At 48.0% G+C, this 16,642-nt stretch overlaps 4 protein-coding genes across 4 annotated transcripts, besides 6 other annotated features; 1 reads left to right on the top strand and 3 right to left on the bottom strand.

The window, feature by feature from the left end:
* Nucleotides 1-170: 170 nt before the first annotated feature.
* On the bottom strand, nucleotides 171-3,068 carry PVX_114110 (hypothetical protein, conserved; the record flags this gene model as incomplete). Its single annotated transcript, XM_001616160.1, has 3 exons — nucleotides 1,053-3,068; nucleotides 472-961; nucleotides 171-358 (listed from the first exon to the last, which is right to left on the bottom strand). The coding sequence occupies exons 1-3, from the start codon at nucleotides 2,505-2,507 to the stop codon at nucleotides 171-173; spliced, it is 2,133 nt and encodes a 710-aa protein (XP_001616210.1). The 5' UTR covers nucleotides 2,508-3,068.
* Nucleotides 1,675-1,708: a microsatellite.
* Nucleotides 2,610-2,633: a microsatellite.
* A 398-nt stretch (nucleotides 3,069-3,466) lies between the features above and the next one.
* PVX_114115 (hypothetical protein, conserved) lies at nucleotides 3,467-11,290 on the bottom strand (the record flags this gene model as incomplete). Its single annotated transcript, XM_001616161.1, has 2 exons — nucleotides 10,627-11,290; nucleotides 3,467-10,264 (listed from the first exon to the last, which is right to left on the bottom strand). Exons 1-2 carry the CDS (start codon nucleotides 10,726-10,728, stop codon nucleotides 3,467-3,469), a joined length of 6,900 nt encoding a protein of 2,299 aa, XP_001616211.1. The 5' UTR covers nucleotides 10,729-11,290.
* Nucleotides 4,249-4,270: a microsatellite.
* A 1,004-nt stretch (nucleotides 11,291-12,294) lies between the features above and the next one.
* PVX_114120 (splicing factor 3a subunit, putative) lies at nucleotides 12,295-12,945 on the top strand (the record flags this gene model as incomplete). Its single annotated transcript, XM_001616162.1, has 1 exon — nucleotides 12,295-12,945. The coding sequence occupies one exon, from the start codon at nucleotides 12,295-12,297 to the stop codon at nucleotides 12,943-12,945; it is 651 nt and encodes a 216-aa protein (XP_001616212.1).
* Nucleotides 12,946-13,515: 570 nt separating this feature from the next.
* PVX_114125 (hypothetical protein, conserved) lies at nucleotides 13,516-14,829 on the bottom strand (the record flags this gene model as incomplete). Its single annotated transcript, XM_001616163.1, has 1 exon — nucleotides 13,516-14,829. The coding sequence occupies one exon, from the start codon at nucleotides 14,827-14,829 to the stop codon at nucleotides 13,516-13,518; it is 1,314 nt and encodes a 437-aa protein (XP_001616213.1).
* Nucleotides 14,407-14,438: a microsatellite.
* Nucleotides 14,830-14,898: 69 nt separating the features above from the next.
* Nucleotides 14,899-14,940: a microsatellite.
* Nucleotides 14,941-15,229: 289 nt separating this feature from the next.
* Nucleotides 15,230-15,255: a microsatellite.
* The last annotated feature ends 1,387 nt before the right edge of the window (nucleotides 15,256-16,642 follow it).

The raw sequence follows: 16,642 nt of genomic DNA, 5'->3' as shown, positions 1-16,642 counted from the left end.
AAGTGGCGATGAAGAAGTGGCGATGAAGAAGTGGCGATGAAGAAGTGGCGATGAAGAAGTGGCGACGAAGACGATGTTACTTCTTCACCAACTCAGAAGAAGTTACCTCCCCCCCAACTCGGACGATATCACATCTTCCCTAGTTCAGACGGTGCTACCTCTCCCCCCAATCAGACGTCGTGGTTGCCGCCCCTGATCAAGTAAAAAACGATGGAGTCCCCCACGCGCAGGTAAAAATTATGGTAAATGTAGTCGTGCTGCAGCCCCTCTCGCTTCAGGAAGGCGAACACGGGGTCCGGCTTGCTTTCGATTATGAAGTGGTTTCCCCAGAGGGCGTAGCTCCGGCGCCCGAGCGTTCCTGCGGAGGGGGATTGGTGAGCGAAGTGGATAAGCGGCGTGGCCAAGCGGTGGCCTCTGTAAGCGATGGCCTGTGTACGCGGCGAGGTGGCTACGCGGGACGCCCGCTCGTACCAGGCTGGACGGCCCTGTAGGTGGACTTCATGACGGTCACGTCGATGCCGGAGTAAATCGTCTGCACGTGCTTCAAATGTGGGAGAAAGCACTCAGAAGAAACCAAGTTATCCTCCTTAATGAGCGCCTTGTACTCCTCCCTGTCGTACCACAGCTGGTCGTCCAAGCCGTTGCTGTACGTGACGTGTCTGCTCAGCTTATTCTCCGTAAAAGTGATTGAATCGAAATTAACAGTGCCAATAATATTAAATAAATTTATTGGGATGCATATGAAGTCGTTGGCACACACGTCGTTGCTTATGATGTGCGAGACGTTAATGTCATCTCCATTGTTATACGAAATGTCCTTGTGTATTTCGATTTTCCTCGCCACGCTTTTTTTCAGCACGTTGAAGTTATAGTAAACGTGGTAGCTGTTCTGCTTGGCGTCGAACTGGTACTTGTACTTGTAGCCGAACCGGTTGTTGTGCCCGACCGCGCGCTTTTCTATCTGCAGGGGGGAGAGAAGCAAGCGGTGTGGTGAAAGAGGCGTTTCATTGGTGAGGCAGTTTGGTGGAGAGACGCCGCCTCACTCCTCTCACCTTCGCGATTAAGATGCAGTCCAGGCGGAAGGACGGGTTGTCCGTGTAGAGCACCTCATACTTGTAGAAGCAATCGAAGGGCGTGAAGTACCCCTCGTAGGCCCTCTTAAATTTTAAAAATATGTGGAGGCATATATAGTCTAGGAAGTCGCTCACCAGGATATACACCAGGGAGCACGTCTTCTGTAGCTCCAGCAAATCACTGCAGTTCATGAATGATAAAATGTTCCGCAGGATGTTTTTCTCTTTCACTAGGTTTAGGAATTTGGTTGTTTTGCCCTCTGCATCACTTGGCTTCTTTGCTAAGTTTACACCGCTTACGCAGTTTACGCGTTTTTGAGTGTCTCTCTGTTTGCACTCATCCTTATTCATTTGCCTTAACTTGACTGGCCTTTCCCCCTTGGTGGGGGGCGCATCTGGTAGCAGCGAAAGCGAAAGCGAATTGAAGGAGGACTCCTCGGGGTTCTCACTACAACTCATCTGTGCCGTCTGTACCGTCGGTGCGCTCTCGGACGCGCTGTGGGCAGAGCTCCTCGTCCCATTGCACGACTCGAAGGAGCGCCCGACGGAGCTACCCCCAACGGTGCTGTCCTTTGCGTCGTCAACCATGCGCACACTTTCACCCTTTCGTGTAGCAACTCGGCTGTTTCTTTCCAAACTGCTTTCTTTTCTTCGCAAGGTGGCTCCCTTCCTGCGGTTTCCCCGTTTCAATTTGGAATTCTCCCCGTCATTTGGCTCTTCCGAAATGTCGCTTCGTTCCTTTTTTTTTTTTTTTTTCACGTAGGTGTTACTCCTCGCCTGCGAATGCGAGCTGGGCCTTTCCTCCACGGTGAAGAAGAAGCCGTAGTCCAGCTCGAAGTGTCTTTTCTCATCTGGGGAGTCACATTGGCGCTCACGTTGGCGGTTACGCTGGAGGTTACTTCGGTGGTCACTTCGCCGTTCACTTCGTCGCTCACTTCGTCCACTTCGGTGATCGCTTCCTTGTCCAGCACCACTCCCCTCGTCGGTATCCCCATGATCGCCATACCCATGGTGTTGCTTTCTTTTCGACGCCGTGGGTTTCCCCTCCTCGCGTCTTCCCCCTTCGGCACTTTTTCTACTCACATGTGCGCCTCCCACATGTGTGCCTCCCCCATGTGTAACCCCCCCACGTGAGTGCGTTTCCCCCTTTTTGATATTCACTTTAACGTACGTGCCGTCTCTCCCCCGGGTGCTCTTCTCCACAAGGCCCCCATTCTCACCCCTCCCACGATCGCCATCGCAGCCACTTTCTTCTTGCGCCCTGTAGGCTTCAAATATTTCCGAGTTGACACTGCTAAGTTCCTTTTCCTTAAAAAGAGAAATGTAAATGTTCCTCCGAACATCCAGGTTGTGTTTTTTTTTAATTTTATTTTTTATATTTTTGTACATAATAATTTGCCTTTGCTTATTTTCTGAAATTTTATTTCCCATCATGCGTGGCTAGGGGAGGGGGCACATGGTTTGGGCGTCTACCTGTCTGTGTGTGTATGTTCGTGTGTGCAAGTTCCTCTGCCAGTTCGTCTGCCACTTCCCGTGCGTGCGTGTGCTGTGGAGGGGGTTATCACCACTTGGCAGACTGGGGAAGCCTGAACTCGTTTCGCTAGCCGCACTAACAGCAGCATGAGATGGAGCCGTTGGTGCTGGCAAAGCCGTGTGTGCAGAGCGTACACGGACAGTAGTGGACCTGCTCGGGGAGAGGCACTACGGACGCAGAAATGAACAGCGGCAAATGTATCACTCTGAAGGAGGCATATAAAAATCTGCCTTTTCGCGGGTGTTCTGAGCGAAGTGAGGAGTGCTCGGATGGTTTTCCCTCACGCTCGTTCGACGCACGCATTTTCCGTGCTATTCGCCTCTCTGCGCGTTTTTCATTTCAAGATGGGTTGGTTTCCATTTTGATGTTTCTCTCTCTTCAGTTTAATGTTTTTTATTTTTACACTATTATAACGGTTTTTTTTTCCTCCATTTTGATGGTTTTTTTTCCTCCATTTTGATGATTTTTTTTTTTTTTTTTTTTTTATGTACACAAAAAAAAAAAACTTCATGTGTATCACACATGCCAGGTGAACATTAAAAAATATTTTTTTCAAAATTTTCATAAAAATGGCAAAACAAATGGCATAACGTTTCGAAAGGGGATTGAGAAAAAAGGGGAAGAGCGCAATTACACCTTGGATTGGGAAGTGGCCAAAAAAGAATGCGGCACCGGGGGGGAGTTCCCGTTCCCAGGGGCGACGAGGCGGTGAGGCAGCGAAGAGGTCACTCCACTTGGCCGCTTAACTGCGTAATGGCGCAACTTCTTAAGAAGCCGCGCTCAACGCGCAATGAGCAACGCACCGCATTGTGGAACCGCCCAACCAATGCTACGAACAAAATCAACGTGTCTCTTCCGCTCACTTAACCGGCAACACCCTTGTGGGCAAGTTTGTTACGATCGTTTTGTAAATTTGGTGTATATTTTTCTGGGGTGTGTATCCCCAGTGTTGCTGCTCAAGGTATGGGGAGTCCTGGTTCGCCAAGAAGTAGTCCAGCATGAAGATGAATTTCTTGATCACCTCTCCTTTGATGTGTTTGAAGTGACTGACGAAGTGGGCGATGCACAGCGCGCAGGTGAGGGCGCTTAGGGAGCCGCGACTCCAGCGGGGGGTGCCACTTGTGCTCCGTCCGCCCGGTGTGTCGCAGCGGAGTCCTCCGCCGCAGCTGCTTCCCTTGCCACTTCCCTTGCCGCTTCCCTCGCCGCTTCCTTTAGCGCCCCCCTCCGGGGAGCCGCCAAACAGCCCGCAAATTATACCCAGCAGGTACTTCCTGTAGTGCCTATTGGTACGCACAAAAACGGCGCGCCCCTTTTTGAGGCTAATTTTGACCGACTGCAAACAGCAGAGCACCCCAAAAAAGGAGTTGAGCATTTCCACGAGGGTGTGAATCTTTCCGCGCCGGTCATAAATCTGTACGCCGATATTTTTTCTTCTGCATGTACCTGCTCCCTCCTTGTGGAAGGTTTCGCCTGGTCCGCTTCCCCCACACCTGCTGCACACAAGTTCGCATGACCCATAAAAGTTGTTCACAAATTCGGAGGCCTTTAAATACACTTCTTCATTCTTGCCGGTGTTACGAATGAGCAGATGGACATCCTTGCTGCACACCTTGTGGTTCACTTCGCACAGGAATTTGATTAACATCTCGAAAAAGAAATTGGCGAGGTAGTCAACGCTGTGCAGTAGGTCTTCCTCCGAGGGGTTGATATCCTGGCACCTCACTTGAGTGAAAATTCTCCTATCGTTTTGATGGCCCGTCGGAGTGGCCTCTCCTCCCTCCCTTGACACTGTACTACTTTGTGGCTCCCATTTCTTGCAATTTAAAATTTTCAACTGGGGCAAGAGGGAACAAAACGTATCCCAAAAGAAACGCAAAAGGGGGTAAACAGGCGCATAATAGCCAACATAAAAATAAGATATTAACAGAAAAAAAGAAAAATGCACATGCAAAAAAGACGAACAGTTTACTTGAAAAAAATGAAACAATTTCAAAAAATGGTGATGCAGCAAATTATTTAATGCAATTAAAAAATTGCCGCTCTGCAAATTCATACACTCATAGCAACGTTTAAAAACGTACTTAACAAAGGAATGGTCAGAAAAAAAAAAACTGTCGCTTGTGTGAAACGACTTGAACAAATGTGCAGAGAAAATGCATTCCCTTTTGAACATTCCATTTTTGAAGAAACACAAAAATAGGGAAGAATACCTTCTTGTTATAACGTCCTCCAAATTTACACACACATTTTTTAAAAAAAAAATATTTTCAAAAAAGTACTTCATAATTGTGATAATCATTATGCTGAAATGGTGCCCACTGTTTTTTCCTACGTTCAGCAACATATGCATAACTACGTCTTCGTAGCTTCGACTCTTCCTAAGCACCGAGGAATAGTTCCTGTGGAGCAGAAGGAGAGCCCTCCCTCCCAATTCTGTTGAATGCCTTTCCAAAAGGAGAGTGAAAAAGAAAACTTCGCAAGAGAGACGCTTGTATAAATCTAAAAGGGCAGATAACGCATTTCGCCAATTCAGCATGCGGAGTAGATGCGCTAGTTTGCACACTAAAAGGGACATCTTCTTCTTCCTTCCCGGAGAATGACTGCAAACCGTTTGCCCTTTTATAAGATGGCGTACATACTGCAAACACAGTTCGACGCTCCGCTGGTTAAGGATCTCCACGTGGGGCTCATCTGTCCCTTCCGCCACCATCAAATCTTTCACAAATTTGTGAGAGGCACTGCTCACCCTTTTTAACCCACTTGATTCTTCATACCTGCGTAGAATGCCGCCAATGTGGGCAGACACCTTGTGGGAGTTCCTAATGGGTTTTTTCTTCTTTCTGAGTGGATCCCCATTTGGATGTCCCTCCCTCCATGCAGATGAAGGGAGCTCATCGTGGTATCTCTCCCTGCACAACTGATAAACGACTCTCACAAAATTGTACACATCAATATTTTTAAAAAAAAGGAATACGCGCACACCCCGCTGGCGTTTTTTGCAGCGGTGCTTCTTCTCCAGACGGGTATACATCCTCAGGAAGGTCTCCACGTGGAGGCGGTAGGCCTCCCTTTTCGCTCTCTTCAGATGGTTTCTCCCTCCTTTTTTTCCCTCAACGGGGTCAGCCCAATGGTAAGAATTTTGTTCAGAGGAAGGTTTGCCATGCGGGGTTGATCCGCCTCGTAGGGTATGCGATCCGTCTAACCGCTTTCGAACGATGCAGGCCGGGGAGAGGCCCCCCCTGTGTGAGTTGCCCATACAACATTTGGCGTGCTCCTCGACGTCGCTGCTCTTCCGAGCCGCTTCATCGAAGCTGAACAGGAAGGAAGTCCCATTCGGAACGTGGCCGCTTTCCCCCTTCGCTTCCCCCCCCTTCACGTAACTAACATACTCAGCTAAATAGCCAAAGTTAGAAAACTTCCTCACGAAGGACTTCAAATCCGCGTTCGAACTCCCCTCCGAGTTGTAGTAAAACCCGAAGAGAATATCCATCAGCAGGATGTCATTCCGTACGATGTGCTCATTCCATTTTTGGAAAAACTTCATTTGTCTATTGCCCACGATGTTTACCACGCCCTGTTGGTGGTTCTCTCCCTTCTGGTGTATCTCTCCCTTCTGGTGTATCTCTCCCTTCTGGTGTATCTCTTCCTTCTGGTGGATCTCTCCCTTCTGGTGTATCTCTCCCTTCTGGTGTATCTCTTCCTTCTGGTGTATCTCTTCCTTCTGGTGGATCTCTCCCTTCTGGTGGATCTCTCCCTTCTGGTGGATCTCTCCCTTCTGGTGGATCTCTCCCTTCTGGTGGATCTCTCCCTTCTGGTGGATCTCTCCCTTCTGGTGGATCTCTCCCTTCTGGTGGATCTCTCCCTTCTGGTGGATCTCCCCCTTATGGTGGCTCTCCCCCTTTTGGAGACCCCCCCCACGGTCTTCCTTACCCTTCACTCCCAGCTTAACCTTACAATCAGAGTGCAGGAGGAACAAAACAATTTCCGTGCTAAACAGCTTGACGAATAATTCGTATAGAAAGAGGCACTCATAAATCTGGCGATACTCATTAAGGTTTACTACGTACACCCCTTCGGTGACTTTGCGGTAAAAATATAACCTCTCTGTGCACTTCAAAAAGTTTTGTATTGTCATTTGGTCCTTTAGGATGCCTTTCCTGCAACTGGCATTTTCCATGTACGTTTTTAAAAGCTTCCTCAGGTTAACCATTTTAAGCAATTCGCTCTGCTGCCTTGGGGTCCCCTCATCGGGCGGATCACCTCCAATTGGGGGGGGCCCTCCTTTTTGCTCTTCAAATTGGGTGCAGGAACTTTTCCCATTCTCCAGTAGCTGCCTTTGCTCGACGTATTTGTGCTCTGCATGGGGGGAAAGAAGTGCTCTCCCCACTTGACACAATCGTGTAAGGCGACTCATTTGAGGGGGCGCTCTTCTTCTGCCTTCCTTGCGTGTTTCTTTCTTGCCGGGCCGCCTCGGCCACTCAAACCGCTCACCAACTTTAGGTATGATGCCCCTTTTCCACCTTCGGTACACGTACAAGGTGTGCAGCAGGGGGGGCACATTTCGGAGGACCCCCTCGCGAGTTATCCTCCTGTTACATTCGAAGAAGAGTTCCTTCCTCGACAGGTGGGCTGCGTACGCTGGAAGAGGGACTCCATCTGGAAGTCTCTCCCTGGGGGAACCCCCCTTTTTGGAGCACCCCTTCACCACAAAAAGGAGATGGTCAAACACGTCAAAGGTGTTTCCCCCATCAAATGGGACCCCTCCTTGGTATGTTTTTCCTTTTACCCTAAACAGATGGTGTCGCTTCTTTGAGCAGCCCCCCTGGGAGTCCACAAAGGGATCGCAGCCTATTCTTCCACTTGGGTTTCCTCTATTTTGCCTACCAACGCTTCTACCCCCCGATATGTTCGCAAACTGGTGAGGGAGCAGATTCAAACTACCATCTACTCCTTTTAACTGTTCCGCTGCGTAACTTCTCAACCGGTTGAGTGTTCCTCTCTGTTCGACTCCCACTTCCGCATGAACATGTGCAGGTGGGGTAGGGGAAATTCCCCCGCCTAGTAGCCTCCTCTCCAGCACGTACGTCGGAAAATTCCTAAAGCTGTAATTCTCTCTGTGGATAAAACTCGTAATGACAAGTTCGAGGTGGACAAAGATGTGGAAGTAGTGCAGAAATTGAAACAGCAGGTGGGGGGTGCTCCGAATGAGGGCTACGCACGAGGGGAGGTTATAATGGTTTGAACACGCGTCGAAGTCGAACTCGTTTGCGCAGGGGAGGGGCCCCTTCCGAGGGGCGTCTGGAAACACCTCGCACGTAACGACCTGGCAAAACAGGGGCATGTACTTCACCACGGCGCTCCTCATACGGCTATACAGCTTTTTTGCCTTCTTCACATTGACATGCAAATAGGGGGGGTTCACAGGAGCATACACGCCGTGGAAGAAGTCCACCCCCTGTAGGTAATTATTATCTGTGAGCAAACCACCCCCAGTTGCTTTCATCTTCTGAGTCGCGAAAAGTAAATTCTTTATATTCTTTTTTGCAGCTTCTATGTTTTTTAAAAGCACCTGACCCATTTGGTCATCCAGACAGGGAGCTTCCTCCACTGGTACGAGGTCCTTCTCCACGTGGAAAATAAAATTTGCATCTAGGGAATCCCTTTTTGCGTTTAGGTAATCCAAAAAGTGATTCACATGGAAGAGCAGCATGTGGAATGAGTGCCTCTCCAAGTGGGTCACTTTTTCTATTTCGCGTGGGAGGTACATTACCAATTCGAAGTTATCTTCAGTTAGCACTTCGCAAAGGTAGAAATGTATCCCCTCTTGTGCTTTCCCCTCCCCTGCGTCTTCTTCTATCCTGTGGACTCCTTCTCCTCCCCCCCTTGGTATCACATCGTATGGCGAGAAAAAAACGTCACTTATGTTCTGAGCAACGTAAAAATCGTCGCTCATGTTCGGGTTAAAGTACAACAGGAAGATTTTCTTTTTCCACTTCACCGAGTCAATTACCTGATTGGGGGAAGAATATTTCCAATCGGGATCTCTTCTTCTGTTTGTTTCATTTTCTGTTTCACTGTCTTTGCGGGGTTCATCCTTTGGGTGCGGGGTCTCCCCCCTGTGGTCTCTTTCTTCCGGGGAAACACATTTTCTGGTGTCCTCCTCCTGGGGGGGCAACCCTATATTTGCTTTTCCACAGGGAACCTTTCCCTGTGTTTCTTCCCCTTCCTGTTTGCCCAACTTATGGGCACTCTTCCTACCTGTGCAAGGGGCTCCCCCCCATTGTGGTTGCTCTCCCCTGTCGTTGCACCCCCAGGGTAGGGAACCCACATGGAGGTCCACCATCTCCTCTATTTCGATGCTCTTAATATTTATCACCAATATTTTTTTGCTCTTAATTCTGCGCAGAATATTTTCCGCCTCGTCCAAATTGGCCCTTAGGAACGACAGGCATTTTGCTTCCTCCCTATTCGATGCGTCCGCCTTTGCGTCCGCCTTTGCGTCCTCCTTTGCGTCCTCCTTTGCGTCCTCCTTAGTGTCCTCCTTTACGCCTTCCCTTCCGGACTTCGTTCCATTTTCCACCTCCCTTTCGATGAAACTTCTTATCAAGCCGATATCCTTTCGCAACTGGGCGAGACTCCCCTGCTCGTCGCTCCTTGGAAGCTCCCCCGCGCCGGCATCTGGAGATCCACTCGGGAAGGACCTAAACGGATTGGCCAACTCAAACAGGAGAAAGTGGTCCCTATCTATCTTGTAACACACGTTCGCATTCGGTCTTAGCGCCAGGGAGAAGTTTGTAAATTTTGTTAAAACTTTCTTTAGCAGAATTGTAAAGTGGGCATTCTTAATGAGCTCCTTTTGGTACACGTGGAATGGGCGGGGGGGTCCGCCACCGTTTGGGCGAACCCCGTCACTCGCACATCTGCTATCCATGCCGCTAACCTCGCCGCTATCCATTCCGCTGCCCCCGCCGCTACCCCCCGCCTTAAAGAACAAGTAGAAAAAATAAACAGAGGGGTAGTAAAATACCAGCGTGCTTATCACCCTCTCCCCGTGGCTCAGCCACACGCGCCCATTTTTCCTCAAACTCAAAATGGACGGGCACCCCCTCCCCCCCTTGGCCTTGCAAAATACAGACCGATAATAAGAGCTGTTTTCTTTCTTCCCAATGGTGCTGAAGTTAACCTTCTTCTTGCCAATCACATCTTCTGCATTCATAATGATGTTAACCCTTTCGCAGGTGACCAAAATGATGTCTCGCTCAATTTCTACGTGGTTGATTGGCCCGTTTGTCTTATCGATGAGGAGAATATCCGCCTCGCTTCTTACCCTCGACCCTTTTTTCTTCAAAACGATGCAGGAGAGCACACCCTGCTGGTCCCCCACGAAGACGTACAGGGTATCTCCCTCGCAACGTGCGCCGTTACTTCCTCTCGAGCAGCTCCTTCCCCTCCTGCACCTGAGATCCTCCTCCACTACGCACTTTATGCTCGTTATGGCCCCTTTATGAAAACGGCTGACCAACTTGCGCACCCTTTCCTTTTTCCCCATCTCCGTGCTTGGGCATTTTCTCCTGGCCAGCTTCTTACTCCCCAGGGCGTAGATGCCCCCCTTATCCGTTCCGTAAATTAAGAGGTGAAGGCGGTCCGCGGCACATATCTGCAAAGGGGGTGGGGTGAAATGCAAAGTGGACGATGCAAAGTGGGCGATGCAAAGTGGACCATGCAAAGTGGGTTACACCGCGGTGCAGAGGGGAAAAGCTTCACTTGAGCTGCTCTACCCCTTTTGGGATGTTCCCCCAACCTGATGGAGGCACCCCTCCCCCACTTCTAACCTTCGTTACTATTCCAGGCGTATGACTCCTAATGACGCTGTGAAAAAGGATGGGCTCGAATACGCCACGCCCTCTTCTCTTAAAAAGGAAGATCCTCCCGTTAGATGAACCGACGTAAACAAAGCCATTGCTCACGCATAGGGAAAAGAAGCAGACGCCTTCTCCTTTTTCCTCCTGTAGCGCTAACTTGTGCACCTGCAATTTGTGTAGTAGGGCAAAGGTTTTCATTTTCCCTTTTTCTTTGATTTACATTTTTGCACGATGGTCTTTTCTTCTGGCTGGGAAACATCTGGCGCTCTCTCTCCTTTTTTTGTGGGTGCTCATGTTTGATAGGGCTTCCACAAAATGGCGGTCGTTTCTCTCCCCACTTGGGTGGATCACTTGCGCCAAACACTGCAAAATTTGCGATTGTCTGTTAAGGCTTTCTCTGTGCCTCTTCCCAACTTGTTACTATAACCCTCTTGAGCGCTCAAACTGTTGCTTCCGAGTTATGCCTCTGAAGGGGCTCACATATTGGGCGTACAAAAAAAGGGGGGGTTGCGTTTGGCTCGCTTAGATTGGGTTTAACCTGAGGTCGGTTTGCTTCTCATGGGGGGGGACGCACCTAATGTGTGATGCGAACAGCATTGGTGAGGCGCAACCCGTGTGGTGAAAAACCCGTGTGGTGAGCAACCTATGTGGTGGTTCATCTTCCCGGCGGTTCATCTGCTGGGGGGGCGAACTGGGCGGAAGTTTCAGCTCTGTTGGCTTCCCTCTTAGCGTTCGCTTGGCCTCTTCTACCAGCGCGAGTTTTTATAATTGCTGCTCACAGTTGGGCATGCGCAAACGCACAAATGTAAATACATGCGCGCATATGGATATGCTTTCCTTTTTTTGCACCTTAAAGTTACTTCTCCCTGAGGAATGTGGAGTTGGGGAGAACTGCCCGTGCAAGGCTAACCCCACTTGGGCTGCTCATCCCACCCAAGCGGAGTAAACCAGAGGCAGCTGCCGCAGCAGCGGTAGCGGAAAAAAAAAGGCAAACGTTTTTACAAATGCACAGCGACAAAATGTCAATTTTAATGGCCAAATTGGTTACGTTACCGGAATGATTTAAAAAATAAATTGCGAATTGTTGTGAGGGTTTCCCGGCGTTATAAACTTTTTTTTCCCCCCATACCCGCGCATTTTTTTTTTTTTTTTTTTTTTTGTTCATTACTTTACATGTAGGCGATATGCCCATTTTTACTGCTCTCCCTTGGAAATCCAATGTAGCACTCATTCGTTGGAGGAAAAAAGGAGAGAGGACAAAAACGCAGGGGCACTTCCGACTTGTAGTCAGTCCACATGGCAGCGCATTCGTAGGTGCCTATGCGTGAATGGACTGACGAATTTATGTTTTCACCTTCCATCGGAGTAGCCAACACTTCGCGTAAATGCGTGTCCGTTGCGACTGCCAAGGGGAACTGAAAAGGGCGCCACACTGGAGGAAGCCGCACTCTGCGTGGGGAGCAGCGCGCCAGGAATAAAGAAGTTGGCCGAACGACGTTGGCATAACGACGTTGGCATAACGAAGCTGGCCTATCCAAGCTGACCTATCCAAGCTGACCTATCCAAGCTGACCTATCCAAGCTGACCTATCCAAGCTGACCTATCCAAGCTGACCTATCCAAGCTGACCTATCCAAGCTGACCTATCCAAGCTGACCTATCCAAGCTGACCTATCCAAGCTGACCTATCCAAGCTGACCTATCCAAGCTGACCTATCCAAGCTGACCTATCCAAGCTGACCTATCCAAGCTGACCTAACCCCGCCGTCTACCTCAAGATGGACTTCCAAAACCGAGTGGGCCACAAAACGGGCAGCGGCATGCCCATGACGAGGGAGGACATCAACCAGGAGAGGCGTGAAAGGCTGAAGCAACTGGCGCTGGAAAATATAGACATCACGAAGGACCCATATATCCTCAAAAACAATGTGGGCATGTACGAGTGTAAGTTATGCTTAACTCTGCACAACAATGAAAGCTCCTACCTGTGTCATACGCAGGGGAAAAAGCATCAAATGAATTTGAGCCAAAGATTACTAAAGGAAAAAAATGAAATGACCACCAGTAAGTTACTAAACAAAGCTACCCCGGAGCCAAAAAAAATTGTAAAAATAGGAAAGCCAAGATATGATGTCACCAAAGTGAAAAATAAAAGAAATAAACTCGGCATCCTATTCGAATTATCCTTTCCAAATATTAAAGAAAATACCAAACCCAAGTTCCGCTTCATGTCTTCTTTCGAGCAGAAAATTGAACCACCAGATAAAAAATACCAGTACTTGTTATTCGCAGCCGAACCCTACGAAACGGTTGCTTTTAAAATTCCTAACTTGGACATTGACGAAACGCAGGACTTTTACTACAAGTGGTTTGAGAAGAAGAAGATCTTCGTCATGCAGATTCACTTCCAGAACCCCTCCGAGCACAACCGCGCGCGCAGGCGCCGCAACTTCCTGCCCCACAACGTCCGCTGGTGATGCTGTCCCGCGTTCGTCTCGCGTTCATCCCGCGTTCGTCCCGCTTCCATCCCGCTTACCGCGCGAGGTGCTAACTTTGCAACACATCCCATGGTGTTCCTTTTTTTTTTTTTTAAAACTTAATTGTGACAAAATGCGAGCAGTCGCGACAAGTTATTTTTTAGAAGATAAATTTGGATCGAACGCAGAATAGGCCCAAAGTAGGGCAACGTGCAAAAAAGGGGGTGCAGATTAAGCTGCGCAAAGTGTGTACGTGTGTTCACATGAACATGCACATGCACATGCACAGATGTATTGGCTCACATTGGAGGCCTCTCGCCGTCGCTCAATTAATCCCCCTTTGGGGAATCTTTCCTTTTCTGCACGCAACCGAAAAATGGTAACAACCTCGTCGCGGAAACGTGACCACGCGTGGCGCTTCAAAAAACATGGAAATGCGCTTTGGGCATTTTCGTGCGCGAGCGGCTTGTGCAGCTGAAGTGTCCACTCGGGTAGAAGGGGTAGCGAAGTGGACAGGCTTCCTAAACGCGCCACCCGACGATCACCACAGTGTCCCATCTCGGCAGCCGCCTACAACAAGTATATGCCCAGTGCTACTAGCACGAACAGGTACATCAAACTGGACACCGTCGAACTGGCCATTAGCAGCTTGGCGGCCTCTTTACACGCCGCCATGTCCTTCGAGACCAAGCTCTGTTTGAATTCTTCCATTAGAGCCTTTCTGGTTTTTGCTGCTTTCTGGGCTTTCTTTTGGCCTTTGTTGGCCTGGTTTGCGCTGGCTTGACTTCCACTGGCCTGACTTCCACTTGCCTGACTTCCACTTGCCTGACTTCCGTTGGACTGACTTCCACTGGCTTGACTTCCATTGGCCTGACCTCCGCTAACCTCACCGCCGCTTTGCAAATTGCCGGCCTTCTTCTTCTCCTTCTTATCGGCGGCAGCTGGCTGCGCCAAGGCATCCTGCGCACTCTTCAAACATTCGCCCAGAAAATCGTCCAGTTTGGAAACGGCAAGCTTTTCTTCGCCCACCTTGTCTAGAGTGATAAAAAACTTCGTGGCGTCCAGTTGACTGTCCTTAATAGCTTGGTAAACATTGGTAGGCGCATCCGAAGTAGCATTCCCTTCGCTTTCGCCAAACGAATCCATATAACGACCATTTACAAGTGCGTTCTTTTCTAACAGTTCATCCACGTTGAGATTAATAAGGTGCTCTCCATTTGCCCTTTCAACTTTTCTCTCATCCTCGCCTTCTGTATGATGTGCATAGAACACGGTGTTCAGCGTAGCGATATCCTCACTACTGGTATGCTTGTGAAATTGCATGTGTAGAGATATTGACCCGTAACTGAAGCCATCTTTCGTGATGTCAACCTTGTTGTTGTACAAATGAAATAAATCTTTCATGGTGCTGATGTACCTAGACGGATGTAAGGCAAATATTGTGATCAGTGTTCCAATTTTGTCCATTAACGTTTCGGAGGACTCACTTTTTTGTAGCATGGAGATTTTGTGGGCGACCACTGCGGTGTCATCCTTGGTTTGATCTTTTCCTGGTGTTGACTCCACTTTTGGTGCTGCCTCCACCTCTGGGGGGGTTGTCCTTTTTAATCTCGACTGGCTTCCTACTTCCCCTTCTTCCGCCTCCTCCACACTAAGGGAGGACTGAGACCTCGACCAGGGGCCATTATTCACCGTGGCGGCGACACCATCTTGCGCTTTTCCCGACTGCACCTTCTCCAACTGCTGCTCATCGTTCGCATTGGGTCTTACATACTTTGATGCTGATTCACTGTAAACGTACCTATCATCGGAACGGGCAAACAAAGCTGAGCTCAAAAAAAAATATGTAAGGAACAAAAATGGGAAGTAGCATGTCTTGGCCATTTTGAATTTTAAAAAAAACTTGAAAAGAATTAGCCGTTCAAAGGGGAACTGTTTCGTTATAATGACGAACCTTTTAAAATTTAAAATAAAAGGGGGAAAACAAATGCTTTGAAAGTATAACAAATTAAAAGCACAACAATGCCACAAAGTACACAACAAATATATGTTGAAAGAATTGTTTCCAAACGGTGGGAAAATTTTTGCTGCAAAATAAAACATGTATTAAAAATTACCGAATGGGGAAATTAATTTTATTTAAAATGTAGATGCTATTTTGAGAGAGAATAATAAAAAAAAAAATTATAAAAAATTGAAGGGGAACCAAAGTGGGTAAACCCACTTTATCTTTATCTTTTTTTTTTTTTTTTTTTTTCCTCTTAACCGCCTTATGGTAGCATTTTTTCGTTAAAATTGGCTAGATAGGAAATGTGGCTTTTTTTTTTTTTTTTTTTTTTTGGGGATGCAAAATGGCTACCTGGACTGTTTACAAATGATATGTCCTAACAGTTGCAAATCACGCCTCTACATGTGTCTCCGTTGGCATGGCACGTCAGTTTCCTTATCCCTTTTTGCAACAGCGTTGTTACTGCCGTTTGGCTGTTTGGTTGTTTAGCCGTTTTGTTCCGCAACTGTGTGGTTGTTTATTTTAGCTAGTAGCTAGCCGTCTTTTTTTTTTTTTTTTTTTTTTTTTCTTTGGCTGCAAAATGGCTATTTCGTTCTTTCCGCTGGCATACATATTTTTTTTTTTTTTTTTTTCTTTGGCTGCAAAATGGCTATTTCGTTCTTTCCTCTGGCATACATATTTTTTTTTTTTTTCTCCCCATTTTCATAGAATCACTAGGCAAATTTTAACGGGTTCGACGAGCACGCTCACATGTGTGCACATTTGTGCAGAGATGTTTTTCCCTTTGGGATGATCCTATAGATATGACTACTTACGTGTTTTTATTTCTCCTTTTCATTTGCACATTGTTCATGCGCAATTGGCGCTGCTTACAGATGCGTCCACAAGAAACCGCGACGAAACTGCGACGAAACTGCGACGAAACTGCGACGAAGCTGCGACAAAACTGTTTTTATTTATGCGCCTCATTTGTGCTTGGTAAATATGTTAATATGAGAGGATACATTCACAGCACTCTTCTGAAAATTGCAAAGGTGCTGCGATATCCGCTCGGCGGGGTATACATAACTGCGCACAGGGGGTATTTATTTTTCCCTCCTTTGTATGTTTTCCCCTTTTTTGGCTTATAATGCCATGGGTGTTATACTCACCCCCGCGGGGATGAAGATTTGGGAAAAAACAGAAGAGGCGAACGGGCTAAACGGGAAAAAGGGCGAAAATTCTTAGTGTAGCTTTAGGCTTTTACACTCCTCAAAATTTTTCACACACGAAGGGGCTCTTCATTTGCTCACGCATGTTTGCGCGTTCTCACTAGGCGAAGCACTGACAATGCGCACGCCCATTTAAGGCTCGGTGTGTTCTTCCTTCTCTGGAAAGTTGTTACGCAGTGTGGGCACGCTCCCTCCTACCGCAATGGTGTGCTGGCGTTCGCACCGAAAGATAAAAAAAAATTGCAGAAATGAGCTCAGCCGCTGAAACATCAACCGTTGGGGATGAAAACAATTCTATACGTATTCCGCTCCAGTGCACTAGTTGGAAAAAAAAAAAAAAAAAAATACAATTCACTCGATTTTATTCCTTTTCGTACACTCCCGTGCGGCAAGTTCCATTTTCCTTTCCGCTTTCCCTTCGAACTTCAAACGAAAGGAACTCACAACAACATGCGCGTTTGGCAAATTTTGGGGAATG

Source organism: Plasmodium vivax, chromosome 11 (genome assembly GCF_000002415.2).
Source record: "Plasmodium vivax chromosome 11, whole genome shotgun sequence".
Lineage (NCBI taxonomy): Eukaryota > Apicomplexa > Aconoidasida > Haemosporida > Plasmodiidae > Plasmodium > Plasmodium vivax.
This window is presented reverse-complemented; position numbering and strand designations above follow the sequence as displayed.